This window comes from Octopus bimaculoides, chromosome 11 (genome assembly GCF_001194135.2).
Source record: "Octopus bimaculoides isolate UCB-OBI-ISO-001 chromosome 11, ASM119413v2, whole genome shotgun sequence".
NCBI lineage: Eukaryota > Metazoa > Mollusca > Cephalopoda > Octopoda > Octopodidae > Octopus > Octopus bimaculoides.
This window is the reverse complement of record NC_068991.1, coordinates 23,145,555-23,173,443: the sequence shown is the minus strand read 5'-3', so window position 1 is coordinate 23,173,443 and position 27,889 is coordinate 23,145,555. Positions and strand designations below refer to the sequence as shown.

The window sequence follows — 27,889 nt, the reverse complement described above, 5'->3', positions numbered from 1 at the left end:
GTGCGGGTGGCACATAAAAGACACCATTTCGAGCGTGGCCGTTTTCGTGCGGGTGACACGTAAAAGCACCCACTACACTCTCTGAGTGGTTGGCGTTAGGAAGGGCATCCAGCTGTAGAAACTCTGCCAAATCAGACTGGAGCCTGGTGTTGCCATCCGGTTTCACCAGTCCTCAGTCAAATCGTCCAACCCATGCTAGCATGGAGAGCGGACGTTAAATGATGATGATGATGATATATGTATTATGTATGTATGTATATATATGTATTATGTATGTATATATATATGTATTATGTATGTATATATATATGTATTATGTATGTATGTATATGTATTATGTATGTATATATATGTATGTATTTTCCACATACAAAAGCTAGTTTCCCTGTTAACCTTCCTCTGATATTGCTGCACCTTTTACACTGGGTCTATCTTATAAAGTTTCTACCTACACCTTTTTTACAGATTGAGAAGGGCCATCTACCTGAAGGGATTTGTGATTTGTCTGCCTTCCTATTTAGTAAGACTTGTGTGTGTGTGTGTGTGTGTGTGAGAGAGAGAGAGAGAAAGAGAGTGAGACTAGATTGTGTGCGTGTGTGTCTGACTCCGACATATTTTCTGTTTTCCAAATTTTACTAATAAGGTATTGGTCAAATTGAAGACATAGTAGAAGACATTTACCCAAAGTGTATCATTGTGTAATCGAACCCAGAACCATGTGGCTCAATTCAAACTTGTTATACTCCCATCTCTAAAACACATTGCTTCCATTGTCATAGTGAGTTATTACTTTGAATTTAATTTGAAAACCAAGCTTGCCTTTAAAAACTGGTGCAACACCTGTCACCTTAAATTGTTTATCATATGTTTACATTGAAACAAAGGGAAAAAAGTTATGTTTTATAACATTATCAGTTTCTCATTAGAATGACTCCTAACGCATCAGTTTTTTTTTATCAGGCCATTCTGGTTTCCGTTGAGTTTTTTTCTTTATATTTCATTTATTTGTTAATAAAGTTATTTCAATTTTTCATTTCATCCTTGACATGTTACTGTTTTCTTTTCAATTTACAAGTTTACTTGAAATTATAATCATTGCTTTTTCAATTAGAATGTAACGAAAGATATATTGAAACCCAGACGACAGAAACGATCAGTGAAAAGTCCTGCAGCAAACAGCACAGCTGCTACTGTTGCAATGAGAGAGGTGAGTATCAAACAAACATTACTGTTGTAATTTAGCCCCATGTTAGCCTGGCTCAAAAAGACTTAGGATCAAAAGTGTTCCAGCTTTATTTTTCAATGGTAGGGTGTGATTTGAGGAAGATTTGGCTGCTGTTTCTAGAAGATCCCTTGTTGGCTCAAGTTATTACTGTTTGTCATCATCATTTAATGCCCATGTTCCATGCTGGTGTGGGTTTGACTTATTTTTTAATAAAGTGGGTATCAGATATTAGTGCTTATCAATGTGTGAAATGAAGTGATTATTGAGTAGTTGTGTTAAACCTTTAGTGTTCAAACTGGCCATATCCTGCCCAAATATTCTGTTTGTTTTATGTTGAAACTGGCCAGGTCTGGCCTCTTACATCTACCCTACAATATCATTCTAAAAATAAACAATCACATCATTGAAATCTCAAATCTGTGCGATAATGCATGATAAATTCGAAACAATGTAAATAAACAAGCATTACACTTCACAAATTAGTCTGATTACTAAAGGGTTAAGGGAAATTATTGATCAGTTATTACTGATGTGATACTAGTCAGTTAAGAGATGTGGTTGTTAGTAATAGTAAAGATCAGTAATGTATTGTACCAGTGAGTGCAATATCTTTATATAGTTTATCAGAGGAAGTCAATCTGATCAAGTTCATTACTCTCCAGGTTACTGACTTCACTGAAGTTCATATGATATAAAAAAAACCATGAAGTTATGATGGTTAGATCATTTTCCAGAGTAGTAGTAGTAGTAGTGCAAGTAGTGAACTTGATCCAATGAAAATTTTGGTGCAGCTTAGATTTTTCAGAAGTTTATTTTGACTGTATCACGCTTACGTGTTACAAGAAAATATCTTAATATTTATGTGTATGTTGGGTCAAACACGTTTAGAGTTTGACCACTATGGTATCAAGTGTTGTCTCTTTTCTGAATATGTAAGTTTTTGTTGTTGTTTTTTTCGTTTTTTGTGAAATTTAACCCAAATAAATTTTTTTTTTTTTTCTTTATTCACCTATTCATATACTATCCATTTGCAACAAATTGAAAGTTATACAACTCCTCTGTCTTTTGCCCTTCAGCAAAAGATGTTCTTTCTTAAGACTAGCTTTCTCTATTTGTAAAGACCTCAATTGGAATTATATTTGTTTTGATGTTCTAAATTCCAATGGAATTCTTGATTCTACTTTTACAAAATATTTGAGATTGCTTGAAATAGTTTTGAAATAATAATGCTGCAATATTATAAGCATCTGATGATCTGTGAACCACAGTATCGAGTTAAGACTTGAAAGACGGTAGTCATAATGTTTTGTCATCATCATGTTGTCATAGACACTATTACACACAAAATGCCTGTTTCCAAGCATTGTTTTCTGATTGGGTAAAAATAAACTTTAAGCTCTTTGTAACATTTTTCTAAATTTTTCCTGAAACAAGTGAAAATCAGATTCAGTGTGAAAAATTACATCAATATACCAAATTTGAAAATTTTCACTTAGTTTTAAAATTTTAAAATTTCAAAAACTGTGAGCAAAACAAAAAAGACACCAAAGAAACTGCATAACTGGGTTTGTATTATTTTAGTTCTTCATGGATTATTCTGGGATTCTTTCAGATTTCCATGCCAAATTTGGTAAAAGTTTGTTAAGAAATAACAAAGTTGTTTCAAAACAAATAGACAAACTTTCATATTTATCTCATAGATAAGTTGTGAGTTTATGATTTGTAAGGTATGATAAGGTTAGTATGTTTTGTTCGTTTTCCTCTTTTTTATTAAACACATGTTCACTGCCAGAAATGCATGTCTATGACCTGGTTGGTTCTTGGGTCTGTCCAAGCTACACAGCTAAGGTTCATTGGCAACAGCATGAGCATCAAACATTCCCTAATACCCTCCTAAAAGACATTGGCTCATGATGAATTTAGAAATTTACAAATGGATGAGGATAAACATGTCATTTACAAGAAATAGGAATAAATTTCATCATCATCATCGTTTAACGTCCGTTTTCCATGCTAGCATGGGTTGGACGATTTGACTGAGGACTGGTGAACCAGATGGCTACACCAGGCTCCAATCTGATCTGGCAGAGTTTCTACAGCTGGATGCCCTTCCTAATGTCAACCACTCCGAGAGTGTAATGGGTGCTTTTACGTGCCACCAGCACGAAGGCCAGTCAGGCGGTACTGGCAACGGCCATGCTCAAAATGGTGTATTTTACGTTTACGTGCCACCTGCACAGGAGCCAGTCCAGCCGTACTGGCAACGAACTCGCTCGGATGTCTTTTCACGTGCCACTGGCACAAGTGCCAGGAAGGCGACGTTGGTAACGATCACGCTCAAATGGTGCTATTTATGTGCCCCCGGCATGGAAGCCAGACAGCTGGTGAAAATAAAAGCATGTAAATTTAATTAAAATTTTCCTTTTATTCATGAGTCATAACTAACAATTTTGAACAGTTAAAATATTGATTCAATTCATATGACAATAAATTGTGATAAGCCAGCATTTTCTCTTAAAACCAATCCTGGTACTCACTGCTATTAGGGCTGTATAAACCTGCTTTGTGGTTGTGCAGTACTTCCAAGGAATGCTGTATGTGTCAATAATTTCACAAAATAATAAGCATTGTTACAAAGCTGGTGATATAATTTTATATTTTTACTTATATTTCAGCACGAGAAACATTCCTTTGTGGCATCAACATGGCATGACGGACCATACGCCTTTTTCTTAGAAATCACTTCCGATAAGCATTTCACCGCTGATAGTATGTGTTGGATATGTTTCTTTGTCTTTCTCACTTTTTAATTATTTCTAAAGTTTTAATATTGTTAATGTTAACATTTTGAAAATATAGTAGTGAGTTTTCCTGCTCTGTGATGCTTATTTACAGCTTGGAGCACTGAACTAATTGAGACTTTGGTGTTTAGGCCACAGGTAGATTATTATGTTTATATCAGTATATGAACTATTGGTCTTCCTATTGATTCAGCTTTTCACAGTCTCTGTATTGACAGTAAGAATACAAAAACGTTCTTGGTAAAGCTACATGAATTCCTTTCTTCAAGATCTCTAACCACTATATTAATTGCTTCAAGAGATATTATTATTATCTATGATACATTAAAAGTGAAGTTCAGTCTTGCTTGCTTGCAATGTTACACAGCCAAACTGGCACATAATGGTAAAATACTTTGAATAAAATACTCTGAATGGAATAAAACAAGTTTCATGTAAATCAGACCAGTAGTTATTGAGATATTTGGTGTTTTGGAGTATAAATACCCCAAACGGTGCATAATGGGAAAATACTCTGAAAATAACTTAACCCTGAAAGGCAAGAAACTGTAACCTTTCCATTAGACACATTATGATGGGGAAAATATTTTAAAGTGAAAATGACTTTAAAAATATGGTAAATATTTCATAAAAAGACACGTCTGTAACCTCAGTCTGAAATAGTTTTTTTCCATAGGTTTCTTTTGAGGGCATTCAACGTATCCCACCTCCAAAGATTTGGCTGCTATTTCTAGCACGCTCTGCTACCACGTAAGAGCTATTTGTGATAATGGACCTGAAATACCTGTTATGTGGTAGCAGGGTGTGCAAGAAATAGCAGCCAAATCTTTCCTTTTCTGGGGAAAGGCAGCGTTTATGCATGATTTCGATGTCACATTCATTGAAAGCATGCAATATAAAAAGAAAAAAAAAAAAAAACCCCACAAAACAAAACTCCATTGCTGGGAAATTCAGACTTCCCCAGTAACCCAACAGTTAGACTAGTTACTATTTTTATTATCATGAAGACTGCAAGTTGGCAGATCATTAATGTAGGAGACAAAATAGCAGTATTTCTTCCCTCTTTTCATGTACTGAGTTCAAATGCCACTAAGGTTGACTTAGCCTTTCATTCTTTTTGAGGATTGATAAAATAAGTACCAGCCAAATACTGAGATTGATGTAATCAACTAAACCACTCCTCTTAAATTTGCTGGCTGTATGCCAAAATTTGAAACCTTTATTATTACTTTTATTATTATCATAAGGGCAGTGAGCTGGCAGAATTGTTAGCGCATTGGGCTAAATGCTTAACAGCATTTCATCTAATTCTTCATGTTTTGAGTTCAAATTCCAAGGTCAACTTGGCCTTTCACCCTTTCAGGGTTAATAAAATAAATACCGGTTGAGTATGGAGGTTGATGTAATTGACTAGCCCTTCTGTCAAAATTTCAGGCCTTATTATTAACACCATCACATCATCTGTTGAATATTTGGCTTTCATTATTTAAAAAAAATTTTTATGTATCTTTTTCTTAATGTAATTTATATTTAGTTTTCTCTCATAAAACTGTAATGTTGTTGCTGTTAAACTCAGAAAGTCAAAGAGAATTTCTAGGATTATTTCCATTGTGAAGTTTTGTTTTTATCAGAGCCAACTGTATAATGACCTATGTATATTTCATTTCTAGTTACAATTCGAATGTTGGGAAAGCATGGATATTTATCTGCAAATGAGTGGCCCCTTCTGTTGGTAAGTTTAGTTGTTTTTAAAACTTATAATGTTTCAAATTGTTCTTGTTGAATAACCCCATTGTACTTCATGTCTGAAGCTTCGATGAAGCTATAGGATGATACACAAGCATTCATCTATGGGTGCATTGCTTCTTGTAGCAGAAAAAGCTGTAAACTATGACATAATTTCTTATTCCTTCATCGTTTAACATCCACTTTCTATGCTGGCATGGGTTGGATGGTTTGACTGAGAACTGGCTAGTCAGGAGGCTGCACCAGGCTCCAATTTGATCTGGCAAGGTTTCTGCAGCTGGATGCCCTTTCTAACGCCAACCACTCCGAGAGTGTAGTGGGTGTTTTTTATGTGTCACTGGCACGGGAGCCAATCAGGTGGTACTGGCATTGACCATGCTCGAATGGTGCTTTTTACGTGCCACCAGCACGGGATCCAGTCATATGATGGTGCATCATCACCATAAACTTCTTTCATCTCATTGAAAGTCTGTTTTGGTGTATGACCTTTCAAGTATAAGAACCTGATCACTGATCTGCGTTCGACTGCCTCCATTATAACATTTTAGTCCACTTTAGCAGCCATAAAAGACAAACAAATACTAATGGAAAGCTGCCAATTTATAATGTGACATGTAGAAACATGTATAATTATACCTGTATAAGTTCTGTTTCCTGCAATAACTGGAAGTGGGTTAGAGGAAATCTTTAATGAAAACCCCTCGTATATTATTATTTAAAACAGTTTGACTTGGCCCCATGCAGTTTAAAGTTTCATAGGTTTCTTACAGAAGCCTAGTTCATCAGCATGGGCCAAATCAAACTGTTTTAAATAAAAATAATAGTAATAATAGACAATAAGAAGAGCATGATGCGATTTGTAATAGATTGTTTACATAACAGTTTGGATGATATTTCAACAGATCATCTGTCTTTTTCAGATTCAAAATGTAAAATGAAAACAACCGCAGAAACAGAAATTCAAAATATTAATGAGGAAATCTTGCATTCACATTTTGATAGAATGGCATCATCAGTTTTCAATTATATAACTGGTAAAAGGAAAATGACATAGCTAAAATTAGCAAGGAAAGTTAAACTTCCACACATAATTTTAGCAACCAAATTAAAATTTGTTATAGAATTCCTTTAGTATTTAACTGGCACTGAAATTTCACTTGCATTTCAAAAGTGTTACATGAAAGTTACCAGTATATTGCAGAAAATATCCTCATTTCAAACAAATGTTCCTTCAGCTGCCTATTGTAGCCTTTAGACGCAATAAAAATATAACAGAAATATTAACCACTACCTTTAACTTCAAGAAAACTATCATTGGAGTTTCTGAATGCTGCACTTAGAAAAACAGCTGCAAGAGAGGTAAGCCCTGTTCATTGTGCAACAACATGAGTCAAGTCAATTCCATCATGTATCATAACAGAAATGTTATGATTTATATGGAAGGTGGAACATATAAAGATTCTCATTTGGTGTATGCAGCAGAATGCACCAAATGCAACTTGGTTTATATTGGTTGTATAATTAAACAAAAGATTTGATTGGCACAGGTATGATGTCAGGTACAATAACAGTAGTTCCACAGAACTTGCCAAACACTTTACATCAAATGGCTGCAATTTTGAGAAACACCTGGAAGTGCACATTCTCAGAAAATATTCTGAATTCTACACTTTCAGTCCTCAAAGTGCATGAGGACAAATGTATTTGTGAATTACTAATATAATGCCTTGTAGGAATGAATAAAATGATTGGTGAATTTACACAAAACTGTTTGACTAAATATTTTTCCTTTTCTTAATTTTTTTTTTCCTTATTTCTTTTCCTTTTGCCAATTAGAAAATTGAAAACTGATCATTCTATCAAAATATCCTTGTTTATATTTTGAATTTCTGTGTTTCTGCAGTTGTTTTCATGTTAGATTTCGAATCTGAAGAAGACAAATGATCTGTTGAAATATCGCTCAAACTGTTAAATAAATGGTCATTTAAAAATCACATCATGCTCTTCTTATTGTCCATTTACCTTCATGAAGAATTACGTCAATCTTTATAAAATGATGATGATGATGATGATAATAATAATAATAATAATAATAATAATAATAATAATAATAATAATAATAATAATAATAAAGATAATAATAATCTTTCAAACAATAAATGAGGAGACTTAAAATAAAAAGGTGAAGGCAATTATTTCTCCTCATCATTTTACATCCATTTTCCCATGCTTTCATGGTTTAGATGAGTCTTCTCCAGCACAACTTATTACTTGGCCTAAATGTTTGTTAGCTATTTTGGTCTGCCTTGTGCCTGGAGTTTATTAGGTTAGGGCATATAAGTGACCAAGAGTATAATACTTTCCTCTGAATGGTACACCAGTCTGTCACACAATTGACCCTCTCAACATTGCCACCTGTTGCAAGTGCTCATTTTCAGCTATACAATGCATCTCTGGGGCTGGGAGTTGAAACCATGTCTATATGATCTTCAACCCAGTCTCTCACAATGAGGTGATGTTCATTTACCTACATGCTTATAGCAGAGTGAATTTCACTCAAGGAATCCAAGGGCCTGGTTGCAGTGTTCAGTCAGGTTACCTGGCTTTATTTTGTCAGTAATATATGTTGTGTATAAACTGAAATTGTAAGGGTCTAATTTGTCTAAATATGGAATAAAATATTTGTTTCTTATGAGTCAGTATATGTTGTGTGTGTTTGGGTATATGAATTTTGCTGGGTACATACCTCCTTTTTCATTATGTGGTATTTTGTTTACTTGTTATTTTTTCCCAAGACAACCCTAATCAAGCAGACCTATAATGTAAGACAGTTCAGCTGTGACCATCCTGTCTTTTGTATATTCAGGTGCATATTGCAATCTGTCTTTATTTTTGAATATGGTTTGATTTAAGGGAGACTTGGCTACTATTTCAATTTCAGGTCAAGTGGCAGCATAGTCTTCTGTTGTTGACTCCTCTGTTTGGTTATAAGGTGGTTTAGAAATAGTGTGATTGTATCTTCATGTCTGTATGTGTTTCGAGACTATCATTTTATATTATTACATTTTATGTTTTAACATTCTATCACTTCAGTTCTTTGGCATCATGGGACTACTATATATCTTCTATGGCATAGTTTGGTTACTTCTATTGGCCTGCAACTGGAGAGACCTACTTCGTATACAGTTTTGGATTGGTGCTGTTATCTTACTAGGTAAATATTCAGTTTTCTTTTTTGCTTGTTTCTCTCCAACCTACAAATATAACTGCTTCCTATTCAGAATTTGAGCTATTTTGAATGAATACCTATAGTTACAAGGAATAAATAATATTTAACTGATTGGAAGTGTTATGTATATTGTTTTGTCTTGGTATAAAAGATGGGCCACAGCAAATATTCTGCTTAATACCACAAATTTAGTTGTCAGTTGTTTGTCCCTTAGTGGCTGACAGTATATGCATCTCTGATCACAAGCAGAAGTAGTGGGGGTGCATCATAGTCATGTGTTGAGAGGAATTCTTTGGGGTTTGGATAATTTACCTCTGGAAACATGGGTGTTTTGTTCAATATCCTTAAACAACCCTTATTCAGGGACCTTTTGAGCAGGATGGGCTATTCAACCTAAAGAAAATTCTGACTGGGCCCCACCTGCAAGGTCATGCACTGTTCATCTTGATATGAGATCACTATGTCGCGCACATATGGTTGTGATGCATATATGCCTGGTGTACCCTTATCAACAAAGCAGGGTAACAATAACATTACAATCCAATAAACGATATTCCAACAAACTACCAAAACGACACCTTACAACTTCTTGTGATTAAAGCCTACTCTCTCTCTCTGGTCTCTCACTCAGACCAGTACTATTTATAGTTGTTCAGTCAAGTGTATTCATCCAGCGGGTGTCATGACTCTTGCCACAAAACAATATTAGCATATGCATATGAATTATGTGGAAGGTATAAGTGTTTAAAATGATATCAGAAGGATGAACAGTAAAGTGAGCTCTAGTGAGATTCGAATCCAAAACATAGAGGGATGAAACTAAATACCAAAATGTCTTTGGTTCAACATATATTTGACTAATATTATTTTATTAACCATGTAAAGATGAATGGCAAAACTGATACCAGTGAGATTTGAACCCGGGACATTAAAAAAAGGAAAAATGTAATTGGATATCACATAGTATATTGTCCAGCACTCTACTGCTTCTGTCACTACTCTACTGTTGGTGCTAATAACAATAATAGTTATAATATTTTTTCTTTCTTTCTTTCAAAATGCAGGAATGTTGGAGAAGGCAGTTTTCTATGCTGAATACCAGAGTATCAGTAGCACTGGGGTATCAGGTGAGTATTTTCTTGTATTCTGTATTTTGTTATATGTTGTTGTTTAGTGTTGAGTCAGTACTGGTACGGAGGATAATCAGTTGTTTTGTTGTTTTTTTTGTTTTTTTTTAAAGTATAGTGTATTTAGGGCTGCATTTCTTAATATGTCTCTCCTTTTTTAATGTGGTAAAATGTGATTTGAGGGAAATTTGGATGCTACTTCTTGTAGGCTGAGTGACTAAGTAGAGGCTCAGACTAATATTTTCATTTGTAATTGGATGTAGTTATAGTGGTGTTGACAAGGGAATTTTTTCTCTATTTCATTGTAGAGTTTAGTGTTGTCATCAGTAAAATAGAAGAAATTTTCTTATTGGTTGCGAGGGAAAAACCAGGGCTTTTCTCCGCATTTTTGCAGCTTTACTTATGAATTCTTTTATGATATCATGCACTTGACAGTGACATAATGAAACTCATTATCAGATAAATAACCTGGAAGATAACTAACTATTGTGGGGTACTTTGCTCACATGCTCTGCCTAATACTTGTAATAGAATTTTGATTATCTGACCATACAGTGAGCAGTTCCACCATTTAACCTTACAAACATTGTCGTTCTTATAAAGGGCAAAATAAAGTAAATATTCATACAAGTAGTTTGTTTGGACAGATTACTTCTGTAATTTTTGTCATCACAAAAGTCTTAGTTGATCAACTTATTGTGTAGTTGGCCTACCTGTTGAATAGTTCAAAGTTTGTATGTCATTTACTTTGTGCTGAGTCTTTTGCAAAGATTGTTAGCTCTGAATTCCTCTGTTCATCTAGTGTGCTATTGGGAGGTATACCAAATTTTTACTTGAGTTGAGGTTGTGTGCAATAAAGAGATGACATTGGTACAGTACCACTAATTTCCATGGAATTGTAGAGTCAATCAAATCAATCGCATTCAATTCTCAGTACTTATTTTATTGACCAGGAGAATGGAACTCAAAACATAGGGATGAAACTAAATATTGTCAAGTAAAATTAAAACTTACCTGAAATTGTTTCCAATGTTTTTCTCTTTTAGTTCGAGGAGCAGTCATTTTTGCTGAGTTGGTTTCATGCTTCAAGCGGATGCTGGCTCGCATGTTAGTGGTCATTGTCAGTCTCGGTTTTGGTATAGTCAAGTAAGTATCATACAATTTTTGTTTTTTTTCAGCTTTTCATATTTTTCCTGTTTTTTAATACTAATTAAAGATTGAATGAAAGATTAAATGTTTGAGTGGGTAAGGTTGTCATACATTTAACTTTAGAAGTATGAGATCAAATTTCTCTCTTTTTCTTCCTTTTATTTATGGTTGAGTGAAGAAGAAAGGGTTGTGTTAATGATCTTTGTAAGTCCATCAAGACTGTTGAGATTGATGTGATTTAAACTCAGTTTAAATGTTGCAGATTTGTTGATACGTCTGTGAGCAAAATATTCTTTTACTGTTTTCAGTCATGGGATTCTGGTTATCCTGGGACACAACTTTCAAAGCATTTAGTCAATTATATCAATCTCAGTATTTTTCTAGTAATTTTTTATTGTTTCCTATTTATTATATAATTGAGTTAACCTAGTTTTAGGGAGTCACCTCCCTTTAATGATGTAAATATCTTTGAGTTAGTTGCACAGATATACTGACACACACTCACCCGACACCTCTCTCTTTCACACAAAAACACACACACACACACTTTCACTTGTTAAGTATTAGTTAACGATAGGCTATGGTAGAAATAATTATGGTAGAACCACTCAGAGTTCTATAGGAGCTCTACTTGGTGCTGCTGGTACTGAATTCTGAATCGCATGCTTGCCTCTTTTATTTCATAATTGGAAATTGTGTACTATGAATTCCGAAGAAGTTACTTGGGGTGACCTAATATCTTGTTGAACGTTAATTTATTTCTCACCTAAACCATACAGAAACAGTTACTCAACATTGTCAGTTCATTGTCTTGGCTATAGACATATCATAGTGATATGAACTGTTCTATCAATTCCTAAGACAGTAATCTTGGACCTTCTCAGTTCAGCTAACCACAACTCTGTTTGTTGGAATGGCAGGACTATTAACCCAGAACCACCATGCAATGCTGTATATACTCCATTTTTTTCTTTTTCAGTATCATTTTTTTTATTTAACCTTATACTATCTTTGTACATACATTCCACACTCTGTTTCACATTTCTTTTTTCTTGTCCCTATCATGTACATAAAGGGTATAGTCAAAATTTGACTCCTTTTCTATATTCTCTATTGAAGGGACTTTATCTTACCCAATAATTCACTTTTCTAAGAATCATATATTGTTGTCCATTTTCTCTACACTTATAGACCCCGACTTGGACTCACCTTTCACAAAGTCCTCTGTGTTGGCATATTATACTTCATTTTGGCATCTATTGAAAGTTGCTTACGAGCCTTAAAGGTAAGTTATTTTGCTTCAAAATACTTTTAAAGACTGATTAACTGGAAAGAAAATTCATATGGCAGGTAGATGGTAGAACATTGGACAAAATATCCTGTGGGTATTTGGTTAAGTTTCTATAGATTCTGAATTCAAATCCTACTCTGGTCTGCTTTGCCTTCCATTGATAAAGTTGATTAAATAAGTATTAGGGTCAATGTTGTAGTAGTAGTAGTAGTTTAAATGTGTCTTGCCAAGACACACCCAACACCCTAGGGTGTAAGTGAAGCTTAAGAGATGTTGAAATGTAATTGAAAACTTGGGAATAGAAAGTAGAGAGGGCAATTCAGAAATGCATTCATGTAATACAACACAATACAAACATTTAAATTGCTAGGGTTTTTCTAAGGATGCAGGTGGTATTTGTCAGCACAATCTTTTGGATTTCTTTGAAATATGATTCTCTTGAGATGTTGTCTAATTGTTTCTGATATTCATTTTTTTTATCATAGCGAGAGCACCTACAATAACAGGAATAGTTTTTGCTTTAAGGTGCTGCATTCTTTGTATTTCACTTTCTAGATCCTTATATTTACTAAGCTTGTCAAATTTCTTTACAGATATAGTTTTATCAGTGGGGATACTTACATCTAGCAATCTACAAGTATTTTCTTCACTATATTTAATAATTATAATTATGTCTAGTTGATTAACCTAGACTGTTATGTCAATGTTGACTGAAAAATCCCTGAGGATGGTGACATTTTTACCTTCAACCACTGGCTCATGATGGTGTTCATACCAGTTGGTAGAAGTGTCAATTTTGTAGTGCTTCTATATTTTCCAATGTTAATACCATCCTACCCTATTGTGGCCCGTTTTTATATTCATTTGGTGTTGGCAAAGAAATAAGATGGTTTATTGTTTCATCAAATGTGTTGCAGAATCTGCATTTTGGGTCAGCACCATTTTTAAGAACATTAGTCTAGTAATTTTTGGTAAACATGCTTTGATCTTGTGTTTCCAGTATAAAGTCTTCAGTCTCTGTTTTCAATCATGAACTCTTCAGCCACTGATGGGTTGTTGCTTGATCAGTATCAGCATTTTGACTTCAAAGAGTATATTGTCCATGCAAGGATTTCTGATTCCACCTCTCTTTAGTTTGTTTCTGCCCATTCTTTTTAGCAGTCCACTTGATTTGTTTTGCTAGTACAGTAGCAGTGGTTTCAGATTCTTCATCTAACTCAGGATTAATGCCAAGATCCCTTGTGAATTTACAAGCTTCCATGACAAACCACCTCTACTATTGTTGTTATTGTTAATAATAATAATAATAAGGTGGTGAGCTGGCAGAATCATTAGCATGCCGGGCAAATTGCTTAGCGGCATTTTCTTTAACTTTAGCTGCTTCATCATTCAGTGAAGAAATTGTTTTAACCACAGGATAGCTCTGATTGTAATGGATCTGTGAGAAAAGGCGTTCCAGCCATGGCCATTTTGTCTTATTCTTTTCTAGAAGTAATGAATTCCTAAGCGAACATTATAAGGTAATATAAATTTGAATTTTTGTTTCTTGAAGACGGGAATTTCATTTTTCTTTTTGTCAGGAAGATTTAGTTGCTCTTTCTAGCAACTTGGGCCACCAGGTAAAGGCTTTCTCGTTGTCCCATCTTATTCCCTTCGTCACCTGTTGCTTAGTCCTGAGTTGGATCTGATTGAGCAGATATGATCAAAGATGTCCCAACTGTGATCATCCCGTCTTTCTTCCCAGACATAATGGACTCTACGTGTATATCACAGGATAGAGGTTTTTGTATTCTGTATATAAAGAAGTTTGGTTACTTTTTCTAGCAGGTCATGCAACCACATACAGGCTCCGTCATTGGTCTGTCTCAGTAATAATTTTGTTGTTATTTAGCCTCAAATCAACCCTGATACAGCAAACCTTTCATCAAAGACATTCCAACCTTCAGCAAACCGTGTTTTTAGAGATAATCTAGGACATTATGTACAATGGGCGTGTGATTTAGGTAGGGGGATACTTTGGCTGCTATTTTTAGTGTGTCAAGTGACCAGGTAGAGGCTTTCATTGGTTTGATTGCGTGATGAGATGTTTTTACACATATGTATATATATCATCAGCAGAAGTTAGAGAGTAAGTCAAAAGCTGAGAGTTTTGTGTATTGGCACTTATCAAATGCGAATTTGGCCATTGTCACTCTGTAACTTCTGCCTATTATTAATGTGTGTGTGTGTGTGTGGATAGATAGATAGATAGATAGATAGATAGATAGATAGATAGATAGATTTTAACTCACTGAGGAAATAAGAAATTGTCTGATTTTATTTTTATTTTTTCTTTGTTTTTTTCCACAGTCCAAGAGTGACCAATCTAAAGAACTGATGTTAGCCAATGTTCCTTTAGCTGTTGTTGATGCTGCTATTTGCTGGTGGATATCCTTTACCATAAGCAAATTCATTTTTAGACGTGTTTTTTAAATATTTTTTTTAAAATTGAGATATATTGAAATATATTGCTAATTATATTATAAGATTGAAGCATATTGCTAACTTATTCTACTTGATCTCACAGCCTGTATACTCTAAACTTTCCTTCTCAACTATATTTAATGTACTGCTTCTAATTGCTAATGAAACTAATTTGTTGCTAACTCTTTACCCTCCATCATATGTAAATTTTCTTCCACTCTCAATATGATGTTAGTTTGTTAGGCCATGCAACATGTTGCTAAACTGGTATCTGCCATCAAAAGTTAAGATAGCAAAAGTTATTGTGAGTACAGTTCTATATTTAAGAGATGAGGAATTATGCACATAATTTGCATTATTTACATTTGATGGATATTTGTCCTAATCTTGCTTGTTGTTAATACGTTTTGGTTGATATACTCTCCAGCCTTCTTCAGGTGTCTTAGAGAAATTTCGAACCTGGGTTCTCATTCCTAAGGTATTTTTCGATGTTATTATTATTATTATTATTATTATTATTATTATTGTTCAGGTCTCTGCTTGGAATCGAACTCTGAATCTTGGGGTTAGTAGCCCGCGCTCTTAACCACTACGCCATATGCCCATGGGCATTTGGCGTAGTGTATAGGTATATCAGCTGAAACATTGTGTTAACAGCAAACAAGATGAGGACAAATATCTGTTGAATGTAAATAATATTATCTTGAGTGTTGCACTCATGACTGAGATTGTGGTTTCAATTCCTGGATCATGTGGTGTGTTGTGTTCTTGAGCAAAACACTTCATCTCACATTGGTCTGTGATCACTTTGACATCTGACATGTGGTACACCGTGCATCTTGTTCAGGCAATGTCGATTTGATGGAGGGAGTGAGCTTGTGTACAGCACATACATTTGATCACTATAAACAAATAATCCATGCAGGTTGTTCAGCAAGAAATTGCAGAACTGTCTTTCTCAGACTATGAGAAACTACCATCATCATTATATAGTGCTAATTACAACTGATTACACTAGTAACTTACCCACTCTACTCATCCTGTTACTTATATGCAGTGTTCTTCTCCATGTATTGCTAACTTAAAGTATTGATATGTTGGCAACTTGCTAACTTCAAAACCCATTGATATGTTACTAACTTGTCTTCATCTTTGCAATATGATGCTATGTTCCCTTTCCGAGTATAACATATATTAAACTACTGGACACTAAAAAGACAAAATATTTTTTCTTAATGTCAACACATTTTCTCTGGCCTTGTACAAACCACCAGAACACTGCGACTACGAAGAAACATAGTGAAGCTTTCACTCTATCGACATTTCACCAACACACTTATATTTGCAGTTTTGGGTAAGTAAAAATATCAGTCTGCTCTTTAACCCTCTTGTTACCATATTTCTGTTGAGATGCTCTGTGTTTCTTTCAATTTAGTAAAATAACTTACATATCATTAAGCTAGTGTTAGGAACATAAATTGTGATTAAGCTTTGGTGGAAGATTTTAATTCAGAACTTTTGAAAACAAGACATTTGTACTTTTGAGCTAGAGGCAATTTCATCCGGGTTGGTATCAAAAGGGTTAATGCCACCGTCATAGTCTTGTTCACAGCAGAGTTTTCAAGTTTTTTCAAGCAAACTGAAGGAATTGTGTGATTATAGAAAACTTTGAGTGAATTGTTCAGGAGAAGGACCATGAGTTGTTAAAGTTGGTTCTTTCAGAAATCACAATAACTCACAGTCACAGTTTAAATTTGTTTTTTGTTGTATTACACATTTGACATGAATCTTCTCTATAAAACAAAATAGTAGTTTGAATCACTATCTGCTCGTTGTTGGATAGTGAGATCAAACCTTGATATATTTCTCAGTAGAAGACTTTATATTATACCTTAACCTAGTAAAACCATTTGAGATAAATTATCAGATCATCTTATAATGTTATATCTAGAGATACATTGATGACTCATCTAATTAACTCTTAATACCATGTTACCAGAGCTCCTAAATACTCAGGACTTAAAGAAAAATGATAGGACCTTTGCCTATCACAAGCAATTTTCCCCTAATCCATAAGTTGGTAGTTTCTTATTCATCTGTTTTATTTCTATTAAACCTGTTTGTTTCAGTAATTTTTATTGTGCTATAATCTACAAGTGGTTGTCTGTCAAGGGTTTGTCCTTATCTCTTTACTTTTCATTCATGTCATTAAGGCAACCTCTGTATGATGTAACATATGTTTACATCATATTTGACACCATTGTAGATATGTGTCACTATTGAGGTTCATTACACCTATTATCATATCAAAGAACTCTCTGTATTTATGATCCATATTGACAGACCAATAGCTATATTTATATTAGAAGATACTATACTGATATATTTATATTGAGGACATCATATAGTTTTGACTATATTGGTGAACTCTATATGATTAACATCTCTACTGAAGGACACCATATTTTAACCCTTTAACTGTTAAATTAGATTTCATGGTTATTCCAGTAATGATGTTAAATATCTACCAAAAAGTAGAATTGGGATTTTCTGCAAATCATATTGCCTTAATAAACTTTACATATCTCAAAAGAAACCAGTTTGAAATATGACATTCCTCAACTAAAGATAGATTAATATATAAAACTACTTTCTACAGTTAATAGTAATGAATTTTTGGAATGGATATGTCTGCTCTCGACAGTGAAATGGTTAATGTCTATGATGTGAGACATCATATATGCCTCCATCTTGAGGAAAAGAGACACCATAGATTTATATTCATTTCTGATAATACTGTACAATCAATAGGGGGATCACATGACAGCTTTGAGAATGATTCAAGTTGTTCAATTAATGAAACCACTTCAGCTATTTCAGTAGAGTAAAACAACAACATTTATGTAATTACATAATTAACATACAATGCATTAATTTAGGAGTGATGGGTTACCTATTTCTTCAAAAGAAAAACATGCAAAATGGAAATCAAAATACTGTTACTAATTTAAATATAAATGGAATAGAAAGGAGAAAAAGACAGAGAGAAGAGTTAACTTAGGGATATAGTAAGATTCTTGCTGAATGTGCTGCACAATTGGATTGAAACTGAGACCTCATGATTATGAAGTCAACATTCTCAGCATTGAATTATGTTTGCACTCAATACAGTTATATCCATCTTAGATGATACAGTTATCCCATGTTAGGAAGTGCCATACAATTTTTGCCTTATGTAAGTTGTGACATCAACTTGAAACTAATATTTCACTCTATTTGTTGCAGCGTCCATATCTTACATGGCTTGGTCAATATCCCAGCACAAGCTCAAGTTCTGCCTTACAGTAAGTATCTTTCAATTAACACCTTCATTATCTTTATCCAGGGTTGTTTTTGTTGTTGCTTATTAAGGTCAGCCCTCATTATTGTTTATTCAGGTCAGCCTTCATTGAGCAGATTTAGAATCAAAGGCATTCTAGCTGTGATCAGCCAGTTCATTTTCAGTTGGGCTAACTGTTTTACATAAAATGTAAGTTCATAAAGTGTGATTCTAGAAGGAATTGACTGTTATTTCTAGTAGTTTGTGTAATCATGTGGATATTCACATGTTGGTCAGGGCTGATGTTGTTTAACCCTAGGTAGTTCTGGTCAGGCAGGCATGGTCAAGTCAGTCTAGCTGTTACCATCTCAAATTTATGGTTAGGACTACATTGTCCAGTTTGTCTTCCATCTTTAAAGATGTTTGAGTGTGATTTGAGGAAGTTTTTGCTACTATTTCTAGCAAGTTAGCAGCTGTATAGAAGCTTCTCTGTTGGCCAAAATAACTGAAAAAAGATCTATCAGAAATGTATATCTCCTTGTGATTGAAGGAAAGACATCACCTTTTACTGATTTACAGATCTGCACATTTAATTTCTACTGTAAATATTGTATTGTTCCTTATTCATTGTGCCTCTTTTTATAACTTCACTTATAACATAGTATCTGCAGCAAATACAGATATTATGTACTAAATACTTAGTACATACTATGCTCAATACTTAATATTGGGCATATATTGTGCCTATGAAAGACAGTAAGTTTGTTATGAAAGCTAGTTGAACTTTCTCATGAGCATAGATAGCTAGTGGTACCACAGTGAACATGTAGAGGTATAATTTCACTTCCATTAGAAAACTGCTGCAGCTTCCCCGAGTCTCGTCCAAACATTAATTTCATCATCATTGTCACAAGAAATATTGTTTACAAGATATGGAAATTTTGTTACTTGTCACACACTATGTTTTTGCATTTAAGGTAGATATTATTTCCTGTACAGTTTCTACTACAATGTTATTGTTGGCACTCCGTCGCTTACGACGTCTAGGGTTCCAGTTGATCCGATCAATGGAACAGCCTGCTCGTGAAATTAACATGCAAGTGGCTGAGCACTCCACACACGCGTGTACCCTTAACGTAGTTCTCGGGGATATTCAGCATGACACAGTGTGACAAGGCTGACCCTTTGAATTACAGGCACAACAGAAACAGGAAGTAAGAGTGAGAGAAAGTTGTGGTGGAAGAGTACAGCAAGGTTCACCACCATCCCCTGCCGGAGCCTCGTGGAGCTTTAGGTGTTTTCGCTCAATAAACACTTGCAATGCCCGGTCTGGGAATCGAAACCGCAATCCTATGACTGCGAGTCCGCTGCCCTAACCACTGGGCCATTGCACCTCCCCACTACAATGTTATCACCAAAGTTTAAGCAGCCACAGATACACATAACCACACAAATACTCACTCGTACATGTCTGTATGTAAATAAACTAATATCAGTGATGGTTGCAAAGGGACATCCTAGCAATCTGCAAAAGAGACTTGTTATGATTGTAAGTAATGATGTTTGTTTTTTATTTGCTTTAAAGGATTGGCGAGAATTGTGGGTTGATGATGCCTTTTGGCATCTGCTGTTTTCTGTGCTGCTCTTGGTTATTATGATTTTGTGGAGACCCTCTGCAAATAACCAAAGGTTTGTATTTTCCATCATTATTCCAGCTTTGTTTATTTTGGCTATTGCTATTGAATTGTAGGCCCTGTCATCTGTAACTAAGTAGACCAGTAACATAGATGCTTATTTTTAGATATGTTGTGACTTCTTTCTCACTATATCTCTAATGCTATTGCTTTTATTAGTATATGGAGCAAAGTGTGGAAATCTAAATATTTTATGTCTTGTACAATATGATTTTATTAACCTCAACCTTAGTGACTAAATGCTTTGACTCTACATGTGTTAGATGGCATAAAATACATCACAGTTTTAGGTAGGAACTTATAATTAAACTTAAAGAGTACATGTATATGGTATATTTGGGTAAATTCCTTTAGAGTCTTGATTAAAAAACATATGAAATTGTTTTGTATATTCTAGATATGCCTTTTCCCCATTGCTCGATGCTGAAGATGAAGATGATGATGATACTGTTATGAACGATGCTTTTGGTCAGTATCAACTGATTTATTTTTGTTGTTGCTTTTATTCTTCTCTATTTAGTTTTTGTTCTTCATTTGTCAAAGAAGAAAGGGTATGTCCCTTAACCTTTGAGAGCTTTCTTTGATTAAGCTGTGATTAGATAAGCATTACTTGTTAAAATAGCCAGAAGTCTGCTTTTCAAGTTTCAGTTGATACTTAATTTATCTTACTTTTTTCTGTTAGCCTCTAATTCTCAGTTCTGTCCCTTACAGATGGTATGAAGATGAGAGGAGCTAAACCTCTCTCGAATGGATCTCCAAAACAGAAAGATTCCAAAAATAAAGCAGTAAGTTTCTCTAATATTTACCTCCACCAAGGAAGGCAGTTATGTATTCTTCAGCTTTGGTTTGTCCGTCTATGTGCAAAATAACTCAAAATGTTGTGAACAGTATTTGATGAAACTTGCAGGAAAAGTTGGTAATGACACAAGGAATAGATGATGAAATTTTGGTAGTGATCCGGAAATTTTTATGGATTCTTGAAGGATTTTTCATTTGTTATATTTACTTTACATGAAGTATTACGAGGTTACGTTCTTTGATTATCTCCCTCGAAAACACGTTCATTATTTCCACATAACCTATGGTGGCATTGCTGTTTCCAAAGTTTATTTTCGTTTCTCTATTAATAATTTTACTCGTGTATCTATCTTAAAATGAGCTGCTTTGTAGAGGTCTGCACTCTCAGAGTGCTTTTCTAGTTTTAAATGTTCCATACTCTTTCAGGGGTTGCATTTAGACATTTATTATCATATATTTTATATTACAACTAATGAACTACATTGTCATTAGTTACAGGTTTCTAAAGATCCAGTTAATGGTTCATTGCATCCCCACAAGAGTGACAAAGGTGTGTCTGTAAGAAATTAAGAAGTACCTCAAGGGACTTCATGAAGCATAATTGTATTTTTTCATTTTGATTTCTCATTAATGGTTATTCTTTCAACTATATACATTTGCAAAAATTACACACATGCACACACATTCTCATATATATAATGTACTGTTCCATTGTTGGTAGGATCAACAAAAGAAAGTTCTCCATCCAGTGAAAGACATATAACATTTAATGTACACAAGATTTAAATTCAAGTTATTAATTTCATGCCTCTTGAAATATAATGGCCAGACAAACTTGTATAGCATGCCACATATTTTCAAGCAACTATTCACACACTAAAATACAGCATATTATGTGTTGTATTTTAGAATCTTAGGTTTTGGTCAACTTAAGACTATGATATAAGGCACTTTCCCAAGGTGCTGTGTAGTGAAAGCAAACCTGGAGCTATATGGTTGTGAAACAAACTTCTTAATTACACAACCATGTCTGAACTCAGTTTCTTACAGGAATCATTGGTGCTGGTGGTATGTTGTTCTTACATTCCTGTTTTAACACTAACTGGTCAATGAATGTAATAAATTAAATATTTGTTGTTTCTTTGGTGATCATCATTTTTTCTGCAATATGAAATATTAGTAGTTATTAAAATTGTTATTGTAATAATGAACTTAACTCTGATATCTGACAAATGTGTAGTTAAGAGATTACTGGACAGTGTACCTTTATAACTAGGAACCAAGTGTGGAAAAGTTTCATTGCAGTCAGTATGTTCAGTTAGAATTTCTTTATTGAGGTTAACCTTTTTATGTAAGTTGTAAGGTTTTTTTTTTTCTGGAGGAAAGTAAATTTGCCTGTGTCCTTTGCATGTCCTTTAAGACTAATGAGCTCAGTGTGGTTAATGTTCTTCATGAACAACTCCAAGAAAAACGTTTAGGCCACCCAGATCAGCTCTGATCTAAGCCAGCGGCCTGTGATCAAAATCATTCCAGCTTTGATCATCTTACCACTTTTTTCTGATACAGTGTATCTGGAACTATATTATCCAATGTATTCTTCCTTCACTGCTAAGATAGAATGTGATTTGAAGGATATTTGTCTACTATTTCTGGTAGGTTGAGTGAAGAAGTAGGAATAGCTGATCAAGTCTGAAACACATTTTGGTTGGTAGTTGTAATCAGTCCAGTTTACCTCACTTGTGCCTTATCTTCAAAGCTTTTTGGAGAGACATGAGTGACATCAGTCAAGTTTTTTTCATTATAAATCTAGAACTGTATGCTGTGGAAATCACAGCTATTAATGGTTTTATTGGTACTATTGGTTTGCTTTGGTAAGCTGTGTTTGTAATGTTCAATTTCATATCACAGAAAAATTGTTAAAAGAGAAAAGTTACTGCACTTGATCTGAGATGTGCCTTGTTTTGCCATCTGATTATTATCAAACTTCCTTTAGAAACAATTATCACCTGTAATCCGTAATGTATTATCCTCTTTCAGGAAGATGATCTTAAATGGGTTGAAGATAACATCCCTACTTCAGTGGCTGACAAGTAAGTATATAATTTTCTGAATTTTTCTTTTTTAAGTATATTATGGCTTAGTAGAAGAGGAATATTAGCACCTTTAACCTTTTGCAGGACTTCTAAAGCTGATGGAGGAAGAGAGGAGTTATTCTCAGGCTGAAAACTTACTTTGAATGCTTTCAATAGTTAGTTAGTTAGCAATCTTGTCTGAGGACGTGTCCGATCCAGTTCCAGCCTCTGCATCTGATTTCATCACTGATCTTGCTGATGTCAAGTATTTTCCTTAAGCATACGACTTGGAAGCTGTCCATTGTTTTTCCTTCCATTTTTGTCACTTTCCAGTTTCACATCCATAGTGTAATACTGATTGGACCAATGTCTTGAACAGCTTCAGTTTCATTTTGCGGCTTATACCTTTGCTTCTCCATAGTTTTGTTAGATTGTAGAATGCTCTTCATGCTTTGGATATTTAACAGAGTGGACTCTGCTAAAATCGTCCAGCAGTCATGTGGTGGTGTTCAAACCAGATAACAGTTTAAGTCTACCGACCAATTTCGTCAGCAAGTTTCGGATTGAAGCAGTTATGACAAAACACTTACCCAAGGTTCTACCCAGTGGGATTGATCAAGAACCATTTATTGTAAAGGGAACTTTTTAAACACATAGCCATGTCTGCACAGATGTTGCACACTACAGAGTTTGAAGTTTCACACATCAAAAAGGAAATACTTCTTGACTTGACTCTCATTTATGTCTCAAACAAAACCGTTATCTATGTCCCTTTATAGAAATGGATGTATATACACATACAAACACACACACTGTTTATACTAAGAATCCATTAAATCTTCATGGCAAAGGTATGGAAGGATATATTGGAGGGACTTCTCTGTTGCCTGCTTTGTGCCCATAACTTATGATATTCGAACTCAGTACTGGAAACTAATGAAGCACACATTAATTGTTATTTTACCATGCTACATATTTTGCATGGAATTAGCCGCCATCTCCTCTCCCTCGCCATTATCATTTAACATTTGTCTTCCATGCTGGCACAGGCTGGGTAGTTTGGCAGAATCCAGCAAGCTGAAGGGCTGCATCAAGCTCCAGTGTCTGTTTTGGCATGGTTTCTATGGCTGGATGCCCTTTCTAATGCCAAACACTTTACTGGGTGCTTTTTTTTGTAATACTGGCTCTGGTGAGGTTGCCAAGCAACTCACAAGACAAAAAAGGATCTCTCCCTCCCTCAACTGAGTGAAGTTGTAGTAGAGAGCAAGATAGCTTTATACCAGGTGTTGAGAAGTTAAAGTACGATAGCAAATTCATGGTATTGTGCCTATTATAGAAATCATCATCATCATTATTATTTAAGTGGCAAGCTTGCAGAATTGTTAGAATGCCAGGCAAAATGCTTAGCGGCATTTTGTCTGTCTTTATGTTCTGAGTTCAAATTTCACTGGGTTTGACTTTACTTTTCATCCTTTCAGGACTAATAAAATAAGTACCAGTTGAGCACTGGGATCAATGTTATTGACCTGCCTGCCCCTCCCCCAAAAAACTACTGGCTCTGTGCCAAAATTTTCGACCGCTTGTATTATTATTGTTATCATTATTTAGGCAGTTATCTGGCAGAATCATTAGCACGCCAGGCAAAATGATTACCAGCATTTCATCTGTCTTTATGTTCGGAGTTCAAATTAAACTGAGGTCAACTTTGCCTTTCATCCTTTCAGGGTGGATAAAATAAGTACCAGTGAAACACTGGGGTCGATGTAATTGACTACTCTCCTCCCCCAAAATTTCAGGCCTTGTGCCTTCAGGAGAAAGGATTGTTTGTTATCATTATTAAGACAGTAAAGGTGGCAGAATCTGGCAGAATCGCTAGCACACTGGGCAAAATGCTTAGCAGCATTTTGTCATTCTTTATGTTCTGAGTTCAAATGCCATCGAGATTGACTTTGCCTTTCATCCTCTCAGGGATCAATAAATTAAATACCAGTCAAGTACTGGGGTCGATGTGACTGACTTACCCCATCCCCCAAAATTTCAAACCTTGTGACTATAGTAGAAAGGATTATTAAGGCAGCAACTTAGCAGAATTGTTAGCATGCTGGACAAAAATACTTGGCATCATGTCATCCGTCTTTACATTCTGAGTTCAAATTTTGTTGAGGTCAACTTACCTTTTCATCCTTTTGGGGTCAATAAATACCAGTTGAGCACTGGGATTGATGTAAGTGACTGGTCCCCTTCACACCCAAATTTCAAGATATTCTTATTCTGGCAGCTATGCTCTCAGAGCAGAGGTGGATGCTCCAAGAGCATAGCTGCTAGAATAAGAATAGGTTGGGCAAAGATCAGAGAGCTCCTACCTATGTTGGTAACTTAAGGCTTCTTCTTCAGAGTGAAAGGCAGATTGTATGATGCCTGTGTACAAATAGCTATGTTACTCAGCAGTGAAACACGGGCTGTGACTGCTGAGGACATGTGTAGGCTTGAAAGAAACGAAGCTAGTATGCTTCGCTGGACGTGCAATGTCAGTGTGCATGTACAACAGAGTGTGAGTGTCTTGAGAGAAAAGTTGGGCATAAGAGGCATCAGGTGTGGTGTGCAAGAGAGACAACTGCACTGGTGATGCATATGGGTGAGGACAACTGAGCAAAGAAGTGCTGATCTCTAACTGTGGAGGGAACCAGAGGAAGAGGTAGACCCAGGAAGACATGGGACGAGGTGGTGAAGTATGATCTTTGAATGTTGGGCCTCATAGAGGCGATGACAAGTGACTGAGACCTTTGGTAATATACCATGCTTGAGATGACTCATGAAGCCAAGTGAAATTGTAGTCATGGCTGATGTCAGTGTCATGTAACTGGTATCCGTGCTGATGGCACATAAAAGCACCTGTACCAGTGGCATATGAAAAGCACCCATTACACTCTTGGAGTGTAATAAATTTACACAAGTAATTAAGACTAGTGGTTGGTGTTAGGAAGAGCATCAGCTATAGAAGCTATACTAAATCAGACTGGAGCTTGGTGCAGCTCTCTGGCTTACCAGTTCCAGTCAAATTGTCTAACTCATGCCAGCATAGAAAGCAGACACTAAATGATGTGCCATTAGTAGAAAGGACTACTACTACTACTACTAGTGAGTATTTGCACTAACATGTCTTATGTTCTTCTTTCAGAGCGCTGCCTAGCCTAATTGATTCTGATGAAGAAATCATGACAACAAAGTTTGAAATATCCAAAATGGAGTAAAAATGACAGATACACCACAGGAAGACAATCTTGGACTTGGTTGTATTGCTACAGAACCGTTATTTATATCAAAGCTACATCTTCACCAAGTTGTGTGTGTATAAAGATATATACGTGTGTGTGTGTTTACATATCTATATGTATGTAGTTTTTGTTTATGTTGTGGTACAAAACCATATAAGTACTCAATACAATTTTGTTGGAAATGAACGGAGTTTTATATATGTTAATTTTTGTGAAATTAATGAGAATTAAACACTCCTTAACTGCAAATTCACTTGATAGATCAGTTGTACCATTGCTGACTGAACAGTCTTTTGCAGCTTGGGAGTATACAATCTGTTTATTTCCTAGTATTTAACACACACACACATATATAAGGTTGTCAAGAATGAAATGTTCAATTTCGAATTGAAAGTTTATTTTTGGACATTTCATTCTTAATGACCTAATATATTGCTGGTTTAATAAATTCAATGCGGCTTACTACTACAAGGTTCTCAAAGTAGTAAATAATTGAAGTTTTTAAATATGTATATATATATATATATATATATATATATATATATATATATATATATATATACATACATACACACACACTCTCTCTCAACTTAGTATTGAGTAATCTCTTTGTACTAACCATATATAGCTACATTATATATGTATATATACAAACACACACACATATATATGTTTGTGTGTGCATCTATATATATACACACACGTGGATTTTCTTCATTGATGTAAAACATTTATTTCCATTGCATCTCACCCCCTGGGGACCATATAACATTTCCAGCTGCCTAAACTTATCCAGATAAGGATCTAACTACATCTATGTGCACATATGCTCATAGACACACAAACACAAATAGTGATTATATATGCATGTGTGTGTGTGTGTGTATGTATATATATATATATATATATATATATATATATATATATATATATATATATATATATATATATATATATACACTCACACACGCATGCACACACACACACATGCTACACACTGAAGCATTAATTGAAATTCTAATGGATTAAAGGGTCATAAAATTAACAAAAATATGCAAAAATAAATCACATAAACTGATGAATAAATATATAGAGGGAAATATTTGTACAAGAAATTTTTTCGTTTTTTTCTTTCTTTACAAATAGGGTCTCACACACACATATATATTATGTGTATATATATATATATATATACACACACACACGTCTATATAGGGAGTACATTTCCATGAGCCCTTTGATGCAAAAGTTCATTTCTTGTTTTTGTACTTAATGAATAAAAAAGGTAATCCTAAATTCTCATACATATTTATCTTCCACTGTAATGAGGCTCATTGTTTTTCATATCAAACTATGTGCATTCTACACACACACACACTCTTGCAAAAAGAACCTAGTATATATAAATCCATATCGAATTTTGTCTCTATGCAGCATCCACAAATATTTGTTAAAATAATGTTAATGACCTAATGCTCTATGGTATTTCACTGTATGTACCTGGAAAAAGATCTATATATTTATGTATGCATATATATATTTACATATACATACACTGATGTATATATATACATGCAAATATATATAATTATGTTAAACATCTGCAGTCTCAGCACATATATCTATCAATACAATACAAAGATGTTATTGAATAAGCATTGGTGTATATATATATATATATATATATATATATATATATA

General features: G+C 34.6%; 1 protein-coding gene across 1 annotated transcript in view; it reads left to right on the top strand.

Annotated features, from left to right (window-relative positions):
- Positions 1–27,514, top strand: part of LOC106871102 (transmembrane protein 87A) — a 67,148-nt gene extending 39,634 nt beyond the window's left edge. Inside the window, exons 6-20 of the mRNA XM_052971629.1 lie at positions 1,112–1,207; positions 3,901–3,994; positions 5,697–5,758; positions 8,866–8,986; positions 10,066–10,128; positions 11,175–11,274; positions 12,469–12,562; positions 14,918–14,997; positions 16,279–16,385; positions 18,317–18,375; positions 19,936–20,039; positions 20,442–20,512; positions 20,756–20,829; positions 22,880–22,932; positions 26,093–27,514. Of these exons, the coding sequence (XP_052827589.1) occupies positions 1,112–1,207; positions 3,901–3,994; positions 5,697–5,758; positions 8,866–8,986; positions 10,066–10,128; positions 11,175–11,274; positions 12,469–12,562; positions 14,918–14,997; positions 16,279–16,385; positions 18,317–18,375; positions 19,936–20,039; positions 20,442–20,512; positions 20,756–20,829; positions 22,880–22,932; positions 26,093–26,165 (1,251 nt within the window). The 3' untranslated portion in view covers positions 26,166–27,514. The remainder of the gene's footprint in view (positions 1–1,111; positions 1,208–3,900; positions 3,995–5,696; positions 5,759–8,865; positions 8,987–10,065; positions 10,129–11,174; positions 11,275–12,468; positions 12,563–14,917; positions 14,998–16,278; positions 16,386–18,316; positions 18,376–19,935; positions 20,040–20,441; positions 20,513–20,755; positions 20,830–22,879; positions 22,933–26,092) is intronic.
- The last annotated feature ends 375 nt before the right edge of the window (positions 27,515–27,889 follow it).